Source organism: Phocoena phocoena, chromosome 5 (assembly GCF_963924675.1).
Source record: "Phocoena phocoena chromosome 5, mPhoPho1.1, whole genome shotgun sequence".
Classification (NCBI taxonomy): Eukaryota; Metazoa; Chordata; class Mammalia; order Artiodactyla; family Phocoenidae; genus Phocoena; species Phocoena phocoena.
Genome location: NC_089223.1, coordinates 117,215,660 through 117,240,747, shown reverse-complemented (window position 1 = coordinate 117,240,747; position 25,088 = coordinate 117,215,660). Strand labels below are relative to the sequence as shown.

The window sequence follows — 25,088 nt, the reverse complement described above, 5'->3', positions numbered from 1 at the left end:
TCAATAGGTGGAACACCTGTTGGGTCAGGAGCCAGGAAATGACTGTAGGTCTCCGCTGTGCCTTGTATTGTGACCTTGGGCGCCATTCCCAAGAGGGAGAAGCCTGGCTCAGATGTTTTATAAATCTAGAAGGCTGCTAGTGTCTACTTTACTTTTCCACTCTTTATTGGACTTTCAGCGTGGATTACCATGTGTTTGTCACACATCCTATGTGTTATTAGAAATATATGTGAATATGTTGTACAACCCAACCCAAAGGGGTTTCATTTATATTTGCTTTTATTATAAGAAATCTGTAGTATATTATTCACTTTAAAAAGCACATGAAGATTGTGAGACTATGCATTTTTTATATATAGCCCCAATTTAGCTAGCTTTAGAGATAAGTACGCTCTGAAATGAAACTGATTACTGCATAATATCGTGTCCTTTGAAGAACTTAAAGAAGACTTATATCTTAAATTATTTTAAAATGAAAGCTTCAAAAACCTGAATCTGTTTTTTAATATGTACATTGTAGTCTTAAATTGTTTGCTTTAATGCAATATCTTAAAAGTATTAATATAAAAACTTGGAAAAATAAAATCTACGTACTCGTGTAGAAATAGAATTACGAATATAACACTTAAAATACTTAACGTATAGGGCTTCCCTGGTGGCGCAGTGGTTGAGAGTCCGCCTGCCGATGCAGGGGACACGGGTTCGTGCCCCAGTCCGGGAAGATCCCACATGCCGCGGAGCGGAGCGGCTGGGCCTGTGAGCCATGGCCGCTGAGCCTGCGCGTCCGGAGCCTGTGCTCCGCAGCGGGAGAGGCCACAACAGTGAGAGGCCCACGTACCGCAAAAAAAAAAAAAAAAAAAAAAAATGTATAAAGTTACTTTAGAAACTAAATCTTATCCCTTAAGGATTTTGGCCACTGTTTGTACAGTGCTATGAAAAAGTACTATGAAAAAGCTAGGCAGCTGAAGAACAGAATGTAATCCCTTTTTAGAATGGTGTTATAGCAGGCATACAGGGAGAGTCACATTTGTCAGGTCAAAGGTTGTTAGAATTCTATTTTAAGTTACAATTTAGAAGTTTAAATATACCAAGCTTATGTTTTCAATCACAGAATTATTCATGTAACTCTTTAGTTTTATTTTTTTAATTAAATGGAGAGTAACATCAGGAGAAACAAGAATGAAAAAGAAAGCATTCTTCCTTGGTTTAACTTTCAGTGAATCCAGGTGTGGGTTTTATGACCTTCACTGCCTGGCAATTGAGTATACAGCATCCATCACATAGGAGCCGAGAAGACCAGGCTCCCTGGATGTAGAATGCTGGGCATCTGTGAGGAGCCACCACAGGAGAGGAAGTATTTTAGAGCCTCTCACTATCATTTTCATCAATTCTAAGGCCCACATTTTCTCACATTTTAACATTTCTAAAAGAGAAATATATCTTCCTAACAGTGACTTCTTAGCATTGTGTCATGTTGAGTTGGAAGCTTTGATGAGATCTTAGAATCAGTGAAGTACACTATTTCTACACTGCTTCGTTATTACTAACTTCAGTCACATTTTATGGATATTTAGGTAATACAAGAACTTAACATTTCTGCAGTTGATGTGTCTCCTCAGTGCTCAAGTATACGAAAGTCAAAATTTTAAAGGTTTTTATTTGAAAGTTTCCTAAGCAACAAGTTCTCACTGAATAAAAGGCTAAAAAAAATTAATAAAGTCATATTTTTAAGGATGGAAGGAAGAGAAAGCCCTATGCAAACCTGTAATTTGAAATTGTTTCATGAAATGTTTGAAAATAGCACCCAAGTTTGTCTGATGCACAAGTGATTTGGGGACCATCTCTTTGTCAGGAATTGAACGTCGTGTGGGTAAGGTGGTACAGGCAGGAATTTGAGCGTCAATTGAAGTTCGGTGCACAAATTGACTACCACTTCTAGCAGTATGACCTTGAAAATTTTTACTTAACTTTTTTGAACCTCATTTCTCATAAAATTATAACACCACTTAACTCTTAGTTGTTTAAAAATAAAATAAACTGGATGAGAAATGATATCTTTATCATTAGTTATGATTATTTGCTGTACCGTATAAATTCCTGTTAGGAAAATTTAATTTGATCCAACAATCATTGATTTGGGGTTTCTACTATGTGCAAGGAAGAGAAGTATGAAAACTACAGTAATTTAAATTTACCGGAAGTGTATACATCTAAGAGACATATTATCATACCCCTTCAGTGATTCTAGCTACATATCTTACATAAGAAGAAGGAGGAAACTGATGTGGATGCCACAATTTATATCCATATAAAAGGGAAAGAGCTACTCATTTACGTTTTTTAAAAAATGTTGCATGGTCTCTGTCATTTGATATTACATCACTATTTTCTATTTTTACTATTCAAATGATAAACACCCACCGTTATATAAACATTTCTATAGCTTTTGTTTTTTCATAAGGTGCTTCATGGACATTTGCTGGAATAATCTTCTCTCCATCTCCCACACAGTGTCCTGTCCTTTTAGCCTAGTTAATTACTATTCACCTTTTAGATTTCAGTTCAAGGTCACCTCCTCCGGATAGCTTTCCAGGATACCCCACATTATACTCCCTGGAGCTCTCCTAATACTATGTATCACCGTTTGCAATTTTGTATTGGTGTATTTGATTCCTGTCTTTCTCCCACTAGGTTCTATGAGGGTAAGGACCACCTGTAATTTTTCCTCACTATTTTATTCCCAAGACCTAAAACAGTTCCTGGAAAACCTTTGTGTTAAATCAATATTTAACATGATAGTTTCATTCCACAATATCATTTGTATTTGGAAGTAAATTAGACTTTTGAGGCCAAGTAATCTGATGAGATTTTCACATAGAGATCTATGCTGAAACACTTATTGAGCATGTACTTTATGTAAAAATGCTGCATTTGCTACTGAACAGGTTCCAAGGTAATTTATAAAGGAACTGACAGGGCTTCCCTGGTGGCGCAGTGGTTGAGAGTCCGCCTGCCGATGCAGGGGACACGGGTTCGTGCCCCGGTCCAGGAGGATCCCACATGCCGCGGAGCGGCTGGGCCCGTGAGCCATGGCCACCGAGCCTGTGCTCCACAGCGGGAGAGGCCGCAACAGTGAGAGGCCCGCGTACTGCAAAAAAAAAAAAAAGGAACTGACAATCCAGGAGCCAAGTTGTGCTGACTAGGACAATAGTTGCTTAAAGAATTTCCTGGACAGTAAAATTCTTCATACGTTTAGCTTAGGTTTCACTTTATTCTCCCGCCCAGTATTTGTTTCTTTCCATATCATCTCACTATAAAGTGAAGATATACTGTGTGTGTGTGTGTGTGTGTGTGTGTGTGTGTGTGTGTGTGTGTGTGTATTTATGAGAGAGGGGGGAGGATATATGGACATACATGTTTAAAAAAAGATTAAAATCTTTAAAATATTATTTGGGAAAATAAGAGCATCTTTGACTTTCTTGAACAATATGTCTGCAAAATACAGGTAAAACAGAAGAGCCATAATGATGAACTCTAGTGTATGTAGATATCATGGAACTCATCCACCACAGAGTTCACTCTTTTAAAAAAAATAATTAAGTAGTTAATTTTTGGCTGCGTTGGGCCTTCGTTGCTGCGCGTGGGCTTTCTCTAGTTGCAGCGAACGGGGGCTACCCTTCATTGAAGTTTGTGGGCTTCTCACTGCAGTGGCTTCTCTTGTTGCGGAGCACGGGCTCTAGGTGCGCAGGCTTCAGTAGTTGCAGCACGTGGGCTCAGTAGTTGTGGCTCGTGGGTTCTAGAGCGCAGGCTCAGTAGTTGTGGCGCACGGGCTTAGTTGCTCCACGGCATGTGGGATCTTCCCGGACCAGGGCTCAAACCCGTGTCCCCTGCATTGGCAGGCAGATTCTTAACCACGGCGCCACCAGGGAAGTCCCAAGTTCACTCTTCTTAATCCAGAACTGAACTACCAAGGTAAATTGATGTATATCATAGTCTTTAACGTGAGCATGAGATTTAAGTTTCTTTTTGTTTACTATATTCCATACTCTCTTCTCCACAGTTTAAAAAGTTTTGAAAAACTCTTTTATATAAGTACTTCAAACATTAGTTTTGTCTGCATTTCTCCTTTTCCTGTAGAAAAAGGATAGAAAATTTATTAGCTCATATTTATCAATTTTTATTATTCATTTGATAAATTAAAAAGTCATCTTTCCTCTCCTTCCAGCTCATTATTGATATATAATAAATATATAAATGTGTTGATTTCTCTAGATGCTTTCAAATTGGTCACACACATTTTTTAAATTAAAAATTTCTTCTCAACTTTTTTTAAAACCCTGTTTTCAAGTCTTACCTCCCAATGTCTTTGGTCTATTTGCCAAGATCAAATTAACTCACAAAAGATAATTTGCTGCATTACTTGGAAGTGGCCTGGCCAGTGCATGGGGCTGTCCACCAGGGATGGTGACCTTGATAGCACATCGGACTGCATGAATCTTAGAGTCCTGTATTTTTTTCCCACTCTAAAAGCAATTCATATAAAAAGCTTGGATAAATGTGTAGCTTCTGTAGGTGTCAACTCTGAAAAGGGAAATAGTAATTTGACTTTTCTGATATCCTTATTTACAGAATCAGTTTTATAATCACATGCATTTTTAGGAATTTTTCAATTGTTTTGTACAACATAATCTGGGCAATAATACATTGTTTTGTGATATGATGAGCAGTGTCCATTTTTATGAAGGATTACTAATTTACTTACTCTATTTCAACAAGAATTTTTTTTCTTTTTTTATTGAAGTATAGTTGATTTACAACGTAGTGTTAATTTGAGGTGTACAGCAAAGTGATTCAGTTATACATACACACATATATACATATATATATATATTTTTTAGATTCCTTTCCCTTACAGGTTATTACAAAATATTGAGTATAGTTCCTTGTGCTAAACAGTAGGTCCTTATTGGTTATCTGTTTTATATATAGTAGTGTATGTATGTTAGTCCCAAACTCCTAATTTATCCCTCCCCCCCTTTTCCCCTTGGTAAACATGTTTCTTTTCTATGGCTCTATTTCTGTTTTGTATATAAGTTCATCATGTCATTTTTTTCCCTAGATTTCACATATAAGGGGTATCATATGATATTTGTCTTTCTGTGTCTGGCTTACTTCACTTAGTATGACAATCCATGAAATAATGGAAAAGAATAGAAAATTTATTAGCTCATATTTATAATGCAAATGGCATTATTTCATTCTTTTTTATGGCTAAGTAATATTCCATTGTGTAAATATACCACATCTTCTTTATCCATTCATCTGTTGGTGGACATTTAGGTTGCTTCCATGTCTTGGCTATTGTAAATAGTGCTGCTGTGAACATTGGGGTGCAAGTATTTTTTCGAATTAGAGTTTTGTCCAGATATGTGCCCAGGAGTGGGAATGCAGGATCATACGGTAGCCCTATTTTCAGTTTTTGAAGGAACCTCCATACTGTTCTCCACAGTCACTGTACCAACTTGTATTCCCACCAACAGTGTAGGAGGGTTCCCTTCTCTCCACACCCTCTCCAGCATTTATAATGTATAGACTTCTTGATGATGGCCATTCTGACTGGTGTGAGGTGATATTACATTGTAGTTTTGATTTACATTTCTCTAATAATTAGTGATGTTGAGCATCTTTTCATGTGCCTTTTGGCCATCTGTGTGTCTTCTTTGGAGAAATCTCTATTTAGATCTTCTGCTCATTTTTTGATTGGGTTGTTTGGATTTTTTGATATTGAGCTGTATGAGCTGTTTATATATTTTGGAGATTAATCCCTTGTCGGTCATATCATTTGCAAATGTTTTCTCCCATCCTGCATGTTGTCTTTTTGTTTTCTTTATGGTTTCCTTTGCTGTGCAAAAGCTTTTAAGTTTAATTAGGTCCCATTTGTTTGTTTTTGTTTTTATTTCCATTACTCTAGGAGACGGATCCAAAAAGATATTGCTGCAATTTATGTCAAAGAGTGTTCTGCCTGTGTTTTCCTCTAGGAGTTTTATAGTATCAGGTCTTACATTTAAGTTTCTCATCCATTTTTAGTTTATTTTTGTATACGGTATTAGAGAATGTTCTAATTTCATTCTTCTCCCTGTATCTGTCCAGTTTTCTCAGCACCACTTATTGAAGAGACTGTCTTTTCTCCATTGTATATTCTTGCCTCCTTTGTCATAGATCAATTGACCGTAGGTGCGTGGGTTTATTTCTTTCTATGCTATTCAACGGGTATTGAATTCAACAAACATTTACTCTTTACCCAGTATGTGCCAGGTACTCTTCTTGGTCCTGGGATATGTCAGTGAACAAAACAGACAAAGACCTCTGACCTCATCGAGCTCACATTTTAACAGAAAGAGGCAAGACAATGGACCTGATAATGAGAAAATTATTGAACAAATGGAGGAGGGAAAAAGTAGAGCAGATTGTGGGATGAGAACTGCCCGCGGGAGGGAGTAGAGTGCAGGTTTCTGATTGAATAGGTTAGACAGGTATGCCTGATTGAGAGGGTGTCATTTAAATAATAGACTTGACTCATGCATAGGGGGGAACATTTTGAAGGTGTTTTCATGGCCATAAAGAAGTGAGATAAATGGAGGGAAAACATCTGACTTGTAATTCTGTCAGAGAGACAAAGGAAGTTTGCCTCTAGGCTTATTATCTTTAACGCTTTCATCTTTAAAGTGGAGTATTTTACAACTTTCCTTTGAGGAACAAAATACTGCCAATCATTTTGTTATGGAAGAAAGAAACTTGATTCATAGAGTTTTTAAGTCTACAATATATTTTCATCATCTGCGGAACGTGCGTTCTTATAGCAGTTGAACATGGCTTCTGCAAGTGGTCTATAATTAGACAACAAAATGTAATTCTTCCTTAGGGACCAAAGATAAACTGTAATAGGTCAAAGTTTAAAAGAAATGTGGGAAAATGTCTCTCAGCTATAGAATTCCTGAATATCATAGCTCCTTGAGAGGGAATGTCTTACTCAAATTGCCAACACGTGTTCCAGGAAGAAAAATGAGGCTGATCTTTGCAAATATACCCGTAACTTGAAAGACTGCATCAGCATAACCCAATCCAAACAGAGCAGTTTTTGGTTAAGAATCATTTCTCACGGTTTATAATTTAGTCATGAACTATGACTTCCATTCAGGAAAACTGATATTATGGTGCTCTCCGAACTGCACTGGTATTTATTTTCCCTTTCGAAACTCTGGATGCCCCGTCACGAGGAGCAGCCCTTTCATAGACTTGAGCGTATAGTCCAATTTGACCTTCCCACTAAAAAGTCCCCCTGGCATTCGAGGGCCTGGGGAGAAAGATCCCAGCTGTGTTTGCTTTAAGACGCTATTGGCCATTGCAAGAGAAGAGTCTCCCGGTGTAGTAGTTTGTTGGGATGAACTTATTTAACATATTAAGGTTTTTCTCACCCACACCCAATCTTCTGTGATAAAAGAACTGGCAAATATCCTCATGTCCAAACGTGACTTCTGTATTTTCCTTCTTCCTTCATTTTTTTTGTTTTCATTCAGACTTCAGTTTTTCCTTTTCCCCTCCCTTCCTCCCTCCTTTTCTTATCATTTATTCAGTAAATATTTATTGAGCATATACTCTGAAATACAGGCCCTGGGGATCAGTGGTGAACCTGAGGTTTATCTAAGCTGTTGAGGAATGAATTTTTTTATAGTTAGAAATTTACCTTAAAAATTAGATCTAATAAACATCTTTTGAGTTTATTTTTAAAAGAGTTTTTAGGAATTGAATAAAATACAGGGGATGATGAGACAAACAGAAATTCTAAAGATCCCTCATGGTAATTGTAAAGCATACGATAGAATTTACTAATTGGTAGGCAGGTTTCAAAACCTATACCAACCATTCTTCTAAAGACATGATTTTTGTTTCGTGAACGGTGAAATCTCTTAACTATGTCCTCTCAGAATTGTTACTATGCAGCAACAACTGATTTGAGATGAGAGAGAGAGAAACCTGGCCAGTGAGGACATACTACTCTACCTGGCTTTGACAACTCTCCATAAATTCACTCCATCCTTCCTCTTTATCTTCCTTCTTCTCAGCTGGACTAGGCTACTTGCATGCTAACCACCAACAGACGCCAAGCTCAGGCTTTTCTTCCCGAGTTGTGCTGTTCTCACTCTTCCCTCTCTGTCAGTCAGGGGAATTGTATCTCTGCGTAACTACCCACCTTGAAAGAATGCTTGATTGACCACTCCCCCGTGCCCAGCCCCGCCCCCCACCACCACAAGTGATTTCTTCTTTTGTCTGTGCCTTTTGCTTAGTGCCTATCATGAACTGCCCCTGGTAGTCATGGTGGTATATTTGTGGGTACCTGGTGGATAGTTCGTTTGTTCATTCAAAAACTATCACTGCCCACTCTCTCAGGTATTGTGCCACAGGAGACACGCGATAAAACAAATGGTAGACATGTGAGGCGTGGGTCTGAGAATTTAGCAGTGATGCTGAAAAGTAAAGCATTGTGATGAGTGCTGTTGGGCGCAAGGTCGTATGGTAACACACAGCTGAAATGCCTAAGCCAGTCCTGAGGGGCCAGATTGAGACTTGGTCCCAGTTTAGACAAGGTCACTGACAACAAGTCAGGAGGAGGGAGGGATACCCCTTCTGTTGTAGCAGGAGGGAGAAAGGAAGACCTTAGGTAGGTGCTGGTAAATCCGTGGGGAAAAGTCAAGGGAGTTCCTCTCTGAGGTTTTTTGTTTTTCCTTAAGAGCAACGCGGCAAAGTTACCTGTTAAGGGCGGTGGGAGGAAAGCTTATTTGAAGGATAAAATGGAGTTAAAAAGATATAAAACAGCTCCTGTAGAGAAAGAGAGAGAGAAATGGCAGGAGACACTTCATGGGTACCAGGGACCACCAAGGGCTTGGTTCAATTCACAGACCGTGTGTGATGGCAGCTTTCTCTGAAACTATGTGCTTTTTCTACAGAAGCGAGCTGCAAGCTGTTTCTGAATGTTTCACACAGAAAATGAATGGGGATTCAAGCTATAGCTCTGCAGTTTATTGGACAAGTCACTGCCCCTCACATGTCCATTCCCTTCTGAACAGCATGGATGATAATTCCCACTGCCAGGGTTGTCAGCATCTCAACATCACGATTAGATTTTATATACATGAAAGCATTTTAAACTATTGAATATAAATCATACAGATGACAGTTATGATCTTTCATATATTATAAATTTGAATCAGTAACATTTTCCAGGATTTTTCAATGCTGGATAGACCAAAACAAAAAATAAAAACACCCCCCCCAAACCAAAAAAGACCAATTTCCAAATAAAATACATGTTCAAATCCAATATAAGCTCTAGATATAGTTATAATAAGAATAAACAGACTTAACAGGGATTTCCTTGGCAGTCCAGTGGTTAGGACTTCACCTTCCAATGCAGGGGGTACAGGTTCAATTCCTAATTGGGGAGCTAAGATCCCACATGCCTCACAGCCAAAAAGCCAAAACATAAAAACAGAAGCAGTACTGTAACAAATTCAATAAAGACTTAAAAAAAATAAAAATAGATTTAACAGCATTGTTGAAGAGGAAAAAGTTGAAAATAATCTCTCAAGTGCCACAAATACCAAAACTAGCAAGAGGTTAATTTTCTGGAAATATGAAAATGCCAAGTTTTAGGGCCAACTGAAAACATCTTTTAAAAGTCTAAATAATTTTCCTAATTATTACAGTACATTGAGTATTTTATTATCAGGTTCGGTTTCTTTTTAAAGGTTGCATAACGTGGTTTTTAAAAGGCATTCAGAAAATATTATTCTTTCATGCCATACTTGTTATTTTAAAGAGTCCGACAAAATAGAACTGCTGTTGAGAAAACGTGTGTACAGTAAACAGCCTACTGTCCTGTACTTTTTCTGCCCACGTAGGCTGACTGAATGTCATACATGGTGAAGACAAAAATAGAAAACACACACAAGCTGCTTCTCATTTCTCTTTCCTATGGAAATATCTTTAATAAGTGCAGTTGATACAGACTCTCTTTTCATTTTCGCTGCTGGGCATAATCCTCTGGGAATCCGACTCTGCTTGTCCTCCAGCGTGCCTAACAGTCTGAATGTTTAACATTTTTAGAGGGTAGTTGTTTGTCACAGGTTCTGGATTATCTTTTCACATACCATTTTCATGCTTCTACTTATACCCCCTGATTATCCAAATTACCAACTGACCTCTCTTGAGACAGATCCAAAAAATAAGATGCACTCCAGTTCCAAAGAAGTAGCTGTGTGCCAGAATCACATTTGACACAAAACCTTTGCTGACCATTGTAAAGATCAAATCTATTGGGGAATATAATCTGATGTTGAATACGATCCTTTATCGAGCTGGAGGACCGTGTCACATTTTGGCAGGTCTTCTTGCTGTAAATCTTCTGATCTGATTTAGGAACCACTGTAGGCAAAAATGTCTCTCCCATTACTAGTAATTATTTAGCTGAGATATTTCCTTCAGGCACTTAGTAAAGTAGAACATTGGTCATGTGGGAACAACTATATAATCCCAGGACACTGATTACTTTCCTGGAGACGTCTAACGCAGGAAATAGAAGGAGAGGAAAAAAAGGAAGAGAAGTATACATTGAAAATGGGAAATGTGTATATTTTCAAAATCAGTAAACAAGTGTTAGAAGACAGGGGAAAGTAGGTGGTTAAAGTGTGAGCATGTGTGTGCGTGCGTTAGAACTTAGGTGAACCCTCGTCCTGAAAAAATGAGGTGAACAGTGGAGCAATGGAAGAAGAAAGAGGAGAGGGGGACGGTTTTCACCCAGGAATATCCTGGAGATAGGCAGGAATACCTTCCCAAGCCAGGGTGTCCCTGAAATCTCCGATTTGGCCACTCTGTCTCCTCTCTCCCCTCAGCCACACTGTTGCCTGTGATTTGATGTTCCAACAGGAAGAAAATCATTTCTCCATCACAGTGCATTGCTGAGCACCATGATGCAAGCCTCCTTGTCTTTGCTTTGTTATTTTGCACCTCGAGTGCGAACGCAGAGAGCGGGGGCTGGGCGCTGGCAGCAGGAGCGCTGGCTTCCTCACCTCCCAGGCTGCTGTCGGCGGCCTACTGTGCCTGCTGTGCTCGGGGCTGCCTATCCCATCACTGTGTCCGTTTTCCTCCATGCAGACAAGGAAAAGTTGGAAGAGGATTAGAAACTTTTAAAATAAGTTTTTCTTGGCTATTATCTTCAGTTAATTTGGCACACTCTGTAATTTCTATGTCATTCATGCTTAAAATAGCCTGTATTTCATGTTTAATCACGTTTTGTTTCACCCACAATATTTTTTAACCATTATCAGAGGATTTTTCAAGAAAAGTATAAGTTTCTTCATTTTGTGATGGTAATAACTGATGTCAGTCAGGTCAATGTTATTATAGTTATATAAAATGAATGTAGCATAATTGAATATTTTATTACCTACTGAGGAAATTATAGTTTTAATTTTTAGTTGTACAGTGCCACCTAGTGGATCTGTGCTATAAGAACACCTTCATATTTTCTTCAGCTTTCCAGATTTAGTATAATCAGCTTGTAATATTTAGCTGCCTTCTGTTATTCATCACTTTGCTAGGACAAAGACTATATAGCAAGACTTGGGTATTCAGACTTTTCTTAGCTATAGAGATGCCAAAACAAAGATACAGAGGCTATAAACTTTACCAGAATTCTTCATGTTGGATCTTTCTAGGTTGTGCTTCATTTCTGTTTTTGTTTTGGATTACAATCTGTGAATGGTTTAGCGGTACTTTTTATTAATGATGATTTCGCAACTGTTCTTTCTACTCTGGCCTTGCTCTTTTAATCGCATGTTTGCCTGCTTGTTTGTTTAATGTCTTTCTATCCCGCTGGACTGTATGCCCCACCAAGGCACACAGCATACCCAGCACCGAATGCACAGATGTTAAAGAGAATGGCAGTAATACTTAGACAACTGGTAATATGTAAATACAGGAAAACTTTAAAAATTGTATTAGTAGTGCCGAGGAGTTGTTGATTGATACATTTTGTTATCTACTCCTTTTACGCGGAATAATAACCAAAAGTTTTACCACTGAACCTAATTTCTCAATGAATTATATTCTTCCTTGTTCTCCAGAATCGACCATGGTGTTACATATGCACAAAAGAGAGATACATTTTATTCAATTAAAGCATCTTAATTAAAACTACTACCAATAAAGTATTTGGCATAACCCTGGTAGTCCCAAAATACAAGCCAAAGATTCAAATATTATTCTCCTCCCTCTTCTTTCCCCAGCATCCCCATCACTTACATGTTATATAAACTCATGCCACACAGGACCAGAGCCAAGAATAGGCAGATGAAGGTTTTAGAGCAAGGCTCTCCATCCTTTTACTTTTTCCATTTAAGAGAAGCACAGAAAAGAAAGAGCAGGCAGGAATATACCAGAGGCCAAAAGATTAAAACACACTTATAAACAAAATTGCAAAGTCTGAAAATAGCTCCGAGGTAAGTATAATATAATGCCCTTGGTAAGAAGAAGAAAAAAAACGTAGGCAACTTTTTGGAAAGTAATGTGATTTTTTTTTTTAAAGCCGTATCTACACTGAAGTTGAACTCAGAAGAAAAGTGAGATTAGCTATTTAAGAGCTCATGCACGCTACTGTAGAGCAGATAACAGACATCTGGAGACAGCAAAGAAAAATCTCTGATGGCCTTCAGCATAGCCTAAGAGAGATGAAACAAGACAGCGTAATTTGGAAACCCTTGTCCTGTTGCCCAAAAAGAAAATACAAACAGTTAAAAAGCTTTTAACATTCTTTACTGTCACCTCAGTTGTCTGAGAACCTTCCTTACCTATCCATCATCCAGTTTCCAGAAGAGTGAAAATAGAAAAAATGCAGGCGTATTTCACAGCCTCGATACAGTCATTACTGGACTCCAGTTTGTTACTAGACATTCATTTTCCGTTCTGCAAGTTTGAATCTGCCAGGACTGGAATGCTTAGGTGGTAGCTGCCGACAATTTCACAGTCATTTTAGGCTGGGCCTGTCTTTCAGTAAATCATATCAGTAAAAATAAGGTTAATTTTCCTTCCATTACCTCTGCTTTGTCTAGCAAATAATTGCATCAGATTTTGTTTCTAAAGTGTCTCAGGGAATTAATTATAGCCTTTGAACTCTTTGAAAATAAAAGGATGAGAGAAGTAAACTTGGCTGGAGTTCATGCACATTGCAGGCTTTAACCCTAGTTTAACTCTCTTGAAATCATCTCCTCAGCTGCGAGGTTGAAGCTGTAGAACAGAGCAGCAACCAAAGTCATGACCGATGTCTGGATTTCTGACCCAGAAAAAGCTACCTTATTGTTACATTTTTTGTTGTCTTTCACTTCTTATTCTGATTCTCTGTTCACTGTCCTAAGAATCTCTTGTCGGTACCAGTATCTTTCTGTTTGCTTCCCTTTTGTCCCCTCAGGTTATTTCTTATTATTACCAGTTGAAGAAGATACACAGTCATCACTTTATGCTTTTCAAACAAAAAATTTATATTAAAAAAGTATTGCATATGTCAATATTTGAATATATATATGTATTTAAATCAAACTCCTAGAATGGCTTTAAAATCTGCTCTACCTGTCAACTTTTGTAACCATCAGATACTATCAAAAGCTCCAGCAAGGTAGATTCCCTGTCTTCTAGATCATTTTTTGCAGTAACATTTTACAGTAACAAGGTAGCTAATTTGAAAGTTTATATAAATAAATGCCTTTAGAAACTCAAGCCTATCTCACACTTATCAGACTGTAACTGTCCTATTAAATATACACTCTCTCCTGAGCTGAGTGGTTTGGAGGAAAGGCTGTTCAGTACAGATGTGGTAACAACAGTTAGTTATGCCAGGCTTAGTAGTCTGTCCTGCACATGGCTTCCTCATTTAATCCTGTCACAACCCTGTCCATGGGACACCAGAGCTACGCCATGTGTACAGATCAGAAGAGACCAGAAATAAGAAAGTCCAATCCATCTTCTGGCTTCCTTGAGGCAAGAGATGGGGGAGAGGGCAGTGCAGAGAGAGTGATTCTGAATGTATTTTTTTTTTATCCTTTTCCTGATTCTTTTATGTATTCTACTATCTATGTTTTCCTACTCTTGAGATCTCACAACTCATTTCTGAAACCTCAGCAATGGATTAGTTTTCACACTGAACATCTGGGCAGCGACAGACAGTAGATCTCTCTCTCTTATTTCTTTTTTTTTCCCCCAAGAAAATGGCAGAAAATGGCCTTATGACCCCACTTCATCGACACCTTCCTCCTGCTCTTCAAGTCTCCATGAAACAGCAATCTGCTTTATTTACATTTTTTTCTTTAAAGAAAAACTTGGTTGATGTGCCAAACCCTGTAATTGTCAAGCTTTTCCAGAAATGTTATCTTTAAGGAGATTTATAAAAGCAAAAAGAATCTATGTGGTTTTATTCTGAAAGCTGGAAGTGTTGAGGAACAAGGCAGACTTCTAATGCTGAGTTTTTTCACTTTCAAGCTGTAAAAAGATGTGTTTCTATGCATGTTTGTGAGGAAGAAGCAATTGAAATATTTATTTTGTTGTTCTGGCAAAGCATGACCAGCCACGTTGAAAGTACTTCATGAGGCGTTTTGTCCTGGGATTAAAGAAACAGAAAAGGCAGAATCAGCCTCCTTGCCTAAATAAGTGAACATTATTGCATATTTCTTCAGAGAGTTGCATTTTTGAAGAAACATTTTATATACTGTGATGGAATTAGCTAAGTGGCATACCACTATGCAAACTAGAGCTTTTATTTGTTTGTTTATTTATTTATAAATATTTTGGGTGCTCTTTGTGACATGTGGGATCTTAGTTCCCTGACCAGGGATCAAACCCACGCCCCCTGCAGTGGAAGCACAGAGTTTTAACTGCTGGACCACCAAGGAAGTCCTGCTCTGTTTTTTTTTCTTTCAAACCAGAGCTTTTAAAATCAGACCCAGTTCCTCCTTCTTTATTTATAGCTAATGAACAAACTTAGCAAAATATGTGATACACGGTGTCCGGGACGTTTCCAACATAAGCTTTATTAACTGTTACTACCATCATGGTATTTTTTCTCTGTCTTCACACACGTGGGTAAATACACATATACATAAATGTACACATATGCTTATTAATTACATGTACATTTAAATTAATTTTTGTTTGGGTAGTGCCTTGAGTTCCACAAGGTACCAAGAGAGGCAACCTTACTCCCCGGGTGAACACTAAGAGTTGAATTCCTTAATGAGTCCAGAGTTTTCAAATTACAATTAATACGTAGGACTTCTGAAATAACCTTGGTTATTTAGAATAACCTAGAAATCCTGTACCCACATGTCTCTTACTTGTGCTTGCTTCCTGTAGACGCCCCTCTACTTGGTAAATCATGGGGAGACTGGACCAGTCAGATGCAACAGGTGCAAAGCCTACATGTGCCCATTCATGCAGTTCATTGAAGGAGGAAGGAGGTACCAGTGTGGATTTTGCAGCTGCGTGAATGACGGTAAGTGGCGCCAGCACGTGCCCCCAGGGAAAGTTCTGTAGTAAATGGAACATATTGTACTTCTTAGCTTAGGAAAAAATGTATGTCTGTTAAGGCTCTTAGTTAGACCTGAGCTTTTCCTAAACACCCTCAAGAATAACTCAAAGGAATCATGAGACAGGGAACAATCTCTGAGGTTTATCTTCTGTAAACATAAGAGGTAAAATTTCATTTTGCCTCCAACTGAGGCTTTGTGGAAAGGAATTGAGAAATTAAGTGACTTCCCTATTTTTGAGTTTTATAAGAAACATAGCAACTTCCCTGTGAGACTCACGCATTTATATGAGAGTAGGAGGGGCTTGGATATGATGTCCTAAGCTGAGGGTGTTCTGGTTGGCTTCCCTTCAGGGAAATTACACAGAACTGTCTTTTATCTACGTTTACAGATGATAAACTTGAGAGATTGTTCCATCTTTCACCATTCCTCCGAATTATTCTTGAATAAGTTCATCAGTATTTAGGAAAAGCTCAGGTATAGCTAAGGGCTTTAACACCTATATGGGTTTTTTCCTCCAATATGAATGTCAGATTGTTTAAAAAAGAAAAAAAACTTTATTATGAAGGGCTTTCCCAGATTCACTGTATTTTCAATTTCATCCTGGTATGAATTCATAGATGTTGGAAAAAACTGCAAGCTTGCCAAAAGTGTTTACATTCATTATATCTATAACATGTCTCTCTTTTTAATTCTTTGGTGTCAAATGAAGCACATTCTCAGGCTGAGAACATTCCCGGATTCGTTTACATTTGTAGAGTTTTTCTAGAACCACATGATTATGAGAGCATGAGTCTTTTATGTGTTTTCCTCTGTTTCTTACCTTTGTAGACATCCTTCCCTCCAGGGCACTAGATCTGAGGAACGTACAGCACTCTGCCCAGGAGCCTGTGGCTGCTGGCTGCTCCTTGATGAAAAGGGAGCTCAGGCAGTTTTCTGCCTGTGTCACGGCGTTCTTGGCCCCTCGGTTCCTGTGTGTGCTCTGGTGGGAGAGCAATGCTGGTCTCCTTGTTTACCCGCCCCCTTATCACAGTCCATGGCTTTGCCCAACTCCCAGTGCCAGAGACTGACATGGTGAGGCTTACTCACAAAGACCTTTAAAAATGCCTTGCTGTGGGGTGGATTCATTGGTTTCCAGCCTCATCTCAAAGACTGGGTCGTGGTCCTCTTGGGAGGTCTGTTTCCTTGCTCCACCTGTGGCACCTACTCAGTGCAAATTGGATACACTAGTGAGACCAGACCTTGTTCGTTCTCCACCCTTACTTTTCTTTCTAAGGAAGATCTTACTCCATCTCTCATCCTGGATGAAATCTACAACCAAATCCTTGGCTGCCACACAATCTTGGGACCTGGATTTCAGGAACCCTGTGACCGTGCACTTCCCGGGGCTTTAGTTTTGGAGGAAAAAAGTCACGAGACGGCAGAGGCCTCTCCTGAAGCATTTTGATAAATGCCTCCACCAAGGTCACCAGATTTCCACTGTCTTCACTCAAGCCTTCAACCTTCTTAGCAAGTTGATCAGAAATTTGTTCAGCATCTATCCACTTAGAGCATCTAGGATCTTCAATTTGGGGTGACCCTCTGGCTTAACGCCCAAAGTGTCAGCTCAGAACCTTAAAAGGCCCTGCCACTTCCTAGTAGAGAAAAACCACACAGAGTTCCTGTGTTTCTACACAGTAAATTCCCCTCCCTTGATATCCACGCCTAGGAAGCTGCCATGTTCATTTTCTCCAATATTAGTTCCTGCAAGAAAGCCAGACTCCCTTAGATTGACACAGATGCCTGCATTCGTCATTTAGGTTGAAAGAAGACAGAGGTTTGTTGGAGTTAGAAAGAACCCACCGGCCTTGGTCACAGGGCTCCACTCTGTTTCCCTTCGAAGTGTCCAGAGATTACACAGTGGGAAGCACATGAGGCCAAAAGACACGCTGGAAGACGAGTATCGTGTGGCTGTGCGTGATACTTGTAATACTCGTGATACTCGTGGTACTCGATACTCGTGATACTCGATACTCGTGATACTCGTGATACTCGGGGGAGACTTGAATTCTGGTTTATAAAACATGGCAGATAATATTAAATGCTAAAATTAAATTGAGTTGATTTGATTGATTTGATTCCCCCTAAAATTAATTGATTTTAAGGGGGAATTTTTTCACATCTTACATGCAGATGTGTGAAAATAAATTACAGGAGCTGTAGAAAGTACCACCCATACATCCTGGAACAGCCAGTGCAGCGTCCTCCATCGCATCTAAATGTAATAAAGTAGCAGTTTAAGGCCCCCATAGCTTTCTTAGCTTAGTCAAGACTATCAGTTTCCCACTTCCATAATCTTTTCAAGACATTGAATTTTCCTAATTCAGAGATCCATATGTACATATGAATCTTATAAAACTTGTTTAAAAAGAAGTGGCCATGATATGCTAAGAAAATAGAAAAAAAATCAAGCCTTGGTGATTATTTTCTTAAGGCAAAACTAAGAAAACAGTCCTATTGTAACCCATGTGTTAGTTCACAACTGAAAATAAAGAATACTGAGTTATTGGTTTTAAAACAGGTCATTACTTCTGTGGTTTTACAAATGAAAATGTTCCTTACGAAACACTTAAAACCAGAGCATTACTGCTTATTCTAAATACTTCTATTGTCAGTGGTTTAACAGCCAGCTGTATTAATCTCAAGGCAACAGGAGTTCATTTTCACAGAGATACCAGGCCATATTTGTCCAAGTGTTCGGTGTGTGACTCATAAGTGTTCCTATGCTATTGGATGACTTCCAGCGCTTTGCCAGAACTAACCTTCTTAGACATTTGAGTCAAATTAAGAGTTCCTCAGCTGAGGTCTTAGTGGTGTATTCTTTCCCAAATACAGTAATCCTTTCCACTCTGAAGCCCAAACATTAAAGATTACCATGCAAACTACCCATGGCTGAAGACATCTCTTAACTAAAGGATAATAAACATTATTGTTAATAATACGGTCCAAATAAGAAGATAGTAAACCAGTCTTTCTTTTCTCTGTGTGTGTAGACTTCTGTTTCTAATATTCTGAGGAAAATTCTGGACCAATTACCTGCTTATTGTTAAATAGTTAGAAAAGTCAAAATTCCTTTTAAAAGAGGTAATTAAATAGGGACAATTAAATTTTGGTTGTGACAATTTTAAAACGCCAGTACTTGTATCCACTATTTCTCTGTAACGATCCAAGTCATTAATGATTCTTTGTCATCAATAATTTGCAGAAGGGTCAAGAAGATATTTTAGAAAACCCTTATTCTTTCTAAGACATGCTTTTTAGTAGTGGATATTTAGAATATACTAAAATATTTTTTTTCTTATACTAACTCCTTTCTTCCCATAATAAATTTTGAGAACTTACTAAATTGTCTGTGTTGTAAAAATAAAAGATTTCCTTTCCTATTTTGTTTTTATTAGTTCCACCATTCTATTTCCAACATCTGGACCACATCGGAAGAAGACTGGACCACTATGAGAAGCCAGAACTATCTCTAGGATCATATGAATATGTTGCTACTTTGGATTACTGCAGAGTAAGTGTTCCCAGGACTTCAAGTGTTTATATATGGATGTCAGATACAAGTGAATTACTTTTATATGTCATGAACTGACCTTTGATTCACAGACAAACCATTCGGGTGGTGCCACAGGGATGTAGAAATGTCTTAAGACACAGATCAATCCTCCTAGGCTGTTAACATGATTAAGTAGCCAGACCATCCACTGCAGTGATCATCTTTAAAAACTAAAAAATGGTGGCAGAAAGAAAAAATAGGGACTTCCCTGGTGGTGCAGTGGTTGGGAGTACACCTGCCAACGGAAGGGACATGGGTTCGAGCCCTGGTCCAGGAAGATCCCACATGCCGTGGAGCAACTGAGCTTGTGCGCCACAACTACTGAGCCTGCGCTCTAGAGCCCGCGAGCTGCAACTATGGAAGCCCGTGTGCACTAGGGCCCATGTGCTGCAACTACTGAGCCCACGTGCCACAACTACTGAAGCCTGTGCACCTAGAGCCCGTGCTTCACAGCAAGAGAAGCCACTGCAGTGAGAAACCCACGCACCGCAACGAAGAGTAGCTCCTGCTCACCGCTGCTAGAGAAAGCCCGTGCACAGCAATGAAGACCCAACACAGCCAAAAAATATATATATAATAATGATAATTTCATTTGTATGTCCCTTTCAGATAGAATGTGATGCTAGGTTCTTTTTCTTTCTTTCTTTCTTTTTTTAAGTTTTTTTTGTTGTGGACCATTTTTTTATAAAATAAATTTATTCATTCATTTATTTTTGGTTGCGTTGGGTCTTCGTTCCTGTGCACGGGCTTTCTCTAGTTGCAGTGAGCGGGGGCTACTCTTCGTTGCGGTGTGCGGGCTTCTCATTGCAGTGGCTTCTCTTGTTGTGGAGCACGGGCTCTAGGAGCGCGGGCTTCAGTAGTTGTGGCCCACGGGCCCTAGAGCGCAGGCTCAGTAGTTGTGGCGCACAGACTTAGTTGCTCCATGGCATGTGGGATCTTCCTGGACCAGGGCTTGAACCTGTTTCCCCTGCATTGGCAGGCAGATTCCCAACCACTGTGCCACCAGGGAAGTCCCTTGATGTGGACCATTTTTAAAGTCTTTATTGAATTTGTTACAGTATTGCTTCTGTTTTATGTTTTTTGGTTTTTTTTGGATGCGAGGCACGTGGGATCGTAACTCCCCGACCAGGGATTGAACCCACACCCCCTGCATCGGAAGGCCAAGTCTTAACCACCGGATTGCCAGGGAAGTCCCTCCGCTAGGTTCTTAATGCAGCAGTTTCATATAGTGCCTCTGCCTTATTTGTTCTGTCAATCATCTCAGAAAAATTTCCCTTCCAAGGCAGAAGCTCAGCTGATACGGTCAGTAAGACTATTGACGTGTTTCTGTAGCTCCTTCTCCACTCCAGCTGTCATCGCAGTGATTTAGGCTCTCAGAGTCTCCCTGAGACTGTTTCAGCAGCCTGGGATCCTGGCCTCTGGTTTCCTTGCTTTAAAACGTAACCATGAGACTCCCCCCACTACCTTAATCTAAAAAACTAAATTCAAAAATTTAAGTTTCTTTATAAGACCATTAGCTACCACCTTAGCTACGTCTTCAATTGTAGAAAATTCTGGTTCATGTACTCTGAACACATCACTCCCCTGTACAACTCCATGCTTTTATCTAAGATGCTTTTTTGACCCAACTACCTTTCCATCCTCCTGTTACATCTATACGTACCCCACCTAGCAAACTCCTACTTATTCTCTAATCCCTGGCTGGAATTTTGTTTTATGTGAGTGTGTGTGAATGTGCACACACCTTTCTCTGACTTCATCGTGGTTGGTATTTACTAAATCTTCTGATTTTTTCCCCCATATAATTTGGTCCATATGTCTGTTTTAGCAGTTATCCCCATAGAATTTAAATCTTCCTATATTTTCCCTCTTCCTAGATTCTGATATCCTTGGGGACGAGAATCTTGTCCTAGCTGTCTTTACAGCATCTATCATAGTGCCTGCCACAGCATAGGCAGCTGATCAATGCATGTGGATGAATGAATGAGCGAGTGAATGAGTGAATGAATTTGCAGGTGGGTCGCTATTCCCAGGGCTGGCTGTTTCCCTTCTCCAGCGTCATCGTGATAGTGACATCATTATGGATACCTTGAATATCTTTCAAATTCTTCAGTGATTTGAAAATATCTTCGTGAGGATTGGTTCAGATTTCAGCTTGTATCTGAAGTACCTGTGTAGACTTGAAGAAACAATCATTCTGACTTACTTCCTTTTCCACAAATGAATGCCTCCTAGTGCCCAGTCCTCAGAAAATAGCCTCTGACCCACAGATTTCTTTCCTAGATATTTGCTAGGGGACCAGTCCATGTTGTATTGAATATAAATTACAAAGAACATTATTCCTAACTAGTTTTTTCAACTGAGTGAGTTTTAAAATGTTTTCCAGTTAACATACGTTTTGCATTTATTTTAGTATTTTGCATGAGTTTTTCAACTAGTTATTAAAGAAGTATTAACACTTTATTAGTTTTAACTGTAACATTTGAACATACTTTGGGAAACATAAGAACATTTTTGGTACAAATGATTTATTTCAGGCACAGAAAAAAACAAAACAACAAAAAGATGTCCTAAAATGCCAGTTACTTTTGGACAGTTTATTTGTCCTTTACTGTTGTGGACTGAAGGAGAATGGTCAGGCAGAACATAAACATCTGCAGTTCTAGTTAAATGTAATGAAGCCATTGTATCTAGTTCTAGTTAAATGTAATGAAGCCGTTGTATCTAGTTCTAGTTAAATGTAATGAAGCCGTTGTATCTAGTTCTAGTTAAATGTAATGAAGCCGTTGTATCTAGTTCTAGTTAAATGTAATGAAGCCGTTGTATCTAGTTCTAGTTAAATGTAATGAAGCCGTTGTATCTAGTTCTAGTTAAATGTAATGAAGCCGTTGTATCTAGTTCTAGTTAAATGTAATGAAGCCGTTGTATCTAGTTCTAGTTAAATGTAATGAAGCCGTTGTATCTAGTGATGGAAAATTTATTCACTCATTTTTGCAACCGTAGTGTAAATCTAACTATGCTCTGACTTTCCAGTTCTCTGCCAAAAAGGCTATATTATCTTGATTTTATGCTTTTCTTAGCAGAAACTTAGGCAGGGAGTCAAATCTATTTCTGGGAACAAAAGTCTCAGTATCTTCAAACTCTTTTATCTGGAAATGTTCCAGATGTCTAATTGATGGGAAAGCTCACAGAGCAGGCCAGGAACCAAATAAAAACTGTACATTTTGGAGAGTTTTTTGTAAGGTTAATCTTCCTTTTATTATTCCAAATAAGGTTCATAATAAAAGAACTCTTAATATCTTCAAATTTAATTATACCTTAAAATGTAAATGAAGAATAATAATGAATTGCCTTAGGGATTTGGGTGATGAATAAGAGCTTAGATAATTGGTATGTGTATTTTTTAATACCATACAAACTTAAAGGAGAATTACAAAATAACATTTTTCCTGTTCATTTTAGATAATCTTAATGCCAATTTTAGATAATAGAATTAACATTCATTAAACATTCACTATGTGTGATGCTCTGTGCTAAGTGCTTTCTATGTATTGTATCATTTAGTTCTCATAGTGACCTCATGTGGTGAGTATCACCATGATGTGGGGAAACTGAGGCTTAGAGAGGTTAAGTACCAACCTCAGGCCATACATGTAGAAAATGACCACAGAACCCCTATTTCTCTATCACTATGGATATGTAGGCATGTATTTACAAAATCACCATGGAGTTCCCCTGGAAAAAAAGACCCAGCTCTGTCTAATAACTGACAGTTTTTCACTTAGAAGTTTATAGAAAATATCTATCTACATATAAAGTGTACCTGAAAGGTAAAATCTCATTCCAAGCCAGCCTGCTTTTTTTTTCCTAGATAAAAATGTAGTTTCTCCACTTAATTTTAGTTCACTTTGACATTTATTATATGCCTAGCATGTCCAAGGCACTTTGGCTGTGTTTGTGAGTGATAATAAGATGAGCAAGAATATGAACCTGATCTCAAAGTCCTTACCATGCATAGACCTGATAACTAAAGTATATAATTATGATATAAATAATATGATAAATGCTGTAAGAATAGAATAGTCAGAGTGCCATAAGAAAACAGATGAGCAATAATTTATGATTTGGTGAATCAGGTAAGGGTTCTAAGAGTAAGTGACATTTGAGTTGGTTAAACCACGAGCAGAGACGTGGAAACTAAATGGTAAGCAGAAACAGTTTCTCAGAGGTATTTGCAACTTACTCCAATTTCTTCAGGGGCTATGGGGGGCTTTGTAGATGAGTGATGGGGACCTAGTATAGAGACTAGGATAGTTGGAGCGTATATTCCCCCTTCCCCCAAAGCACATTCAAATTCAAATATTTTTTAAAACACTATGCCAAATGAAATACTTTTCCAGCCAAGGAAATACTTTTCTTGGCCCACACCCACTAGATTGGGACTTGTGGATAGAAAATGTTTTGAAAATGGCAAACACTTAAATTAGTTGGAGGAATGTGTATTGGGGCATAATAGGAAGTAAAGCTGGGAAATTGTTTTGAAACACAGACTATCCTTTTATTGTCCACTAGGCTTGGCATCAGAGCTTTGATCTCTTAGGCTTTTATACGTGTTTGCTAAATGAGTATTATGGGGAGTCTCAAATGCCAGGCCATTGAAGGATTGTACTAATTCAGTAGGCCTTGAGGACAATTAAAGGCAAAGTGGGAGTTGTTTCCATTAATTCATCCATCCATCTACACATTCATTCACTCAGCTAACAGTATTGAGGGCTCTCTTGAGCCATGCTCTGTGCTTGGCTCTGGGGACTCAGTAAACTTCCTGTCCTCAGAGGCAGTAGTAGCCTTGGGATCTATCTTGTGCCTTGGATAGTTTATTCTGATAGCAGTCTGTATAATGAGAGGAGGGAGATTGGAGGTAGGGAGGTAGGTATTGGAAGTTATTAATCTCCAAAATTTACAAGCAGCTCATGCAGCTCAATAACAAAAAAACAAACAACCCAATCCAAAAATGGGCAGAAGACCTAAATAGAAATTTCTCCAAAGAAGATATACAGATTGCCAACAAACACATGAAAGAATGCTCAACATCATTAATCATTAGAGAAATGCAAATCAAAACTACAATGAGATATCATCTCACACTGGTCAGAATGGGCATCATCAAAAAATCTAGAAACAATAAATGCTGGAGAGGGTGTGGAGAAAAGGGAAAACTCTTGCACTGCTGGTGGGAATGTGAATTGGTACAGCCACTGTGGAGAACAGTATGGAGGTTCCTTAAAAAACTAAAAATAGAACTACCATACGACCCAGCAATGCCACTACTGGGCATATACCCTGAGAAAACCAAAATTTAAAAAGAGTCATGTACCAAAATGTTCATTGCAGCTCTATTTACAATAACCAGGAGATGGAAATAACCTAAGTGTCCATCATCGGATGAATGGGTAAAGAAGATGTGGCACATACATACAATGGAATATTACTCAGCCATAAAAAGAAATGAAATTGAGTTATTTGTAGTGAGGTGGATGGACCTAGAGTCTGTCATACAGAGTGAAGTAAGTCAGAAAGAGAAAGACAAATACCATATGCTAACACATATATAAAATCTAAGAAAAAAATTAAAATGTCATGAAGAACCTAGGGGTAAGGCGGGAATAAAGACACAGACCTACTAGAGAATGGACTTGAGGATATGGGGAGGGGGAAGGGTAAGCTGGGACAAAGTGAGAGAGTGGCATGGACATATATACACTACCAAACGTAAAATAGATAGCTAGTGGGAAGCAGCCGCATAGCACAGGGAGATCAGCTTGGTGCTTTGTGCCCACCTAGAGGGGAATAGGGAGGGTGGGAGA

General features: G+C 38.7%; 1 protein-coding gene across 2 annotated transcripts in view; it reads left to right on the top strand.

The window, feature by feature from the left end:
- Positions 1-25,088, top strand: part of SEC24D (SEC24 homolog D, COPII coat complex component) — a 110,952-nt gene that overhangs the window by 49,029 nt on the left and 36,835 nt on the right. For both annotated transcript variants that reach the window (XM_065877528.1, XM_065877527.1), the window contains exons 8-9: positions 15,457-15,595; positions 19,067-19,182. In XM_065877528.1, the coding sequence (XP_065733600.1) occupies positions 15,457-15,595; positions 19,067-19,182 (255 nt within the window). The remainder of the gene's footprint in view (positions 1-15,456; positions 15,596-19,066; positions 19,183-25,088) is intronic.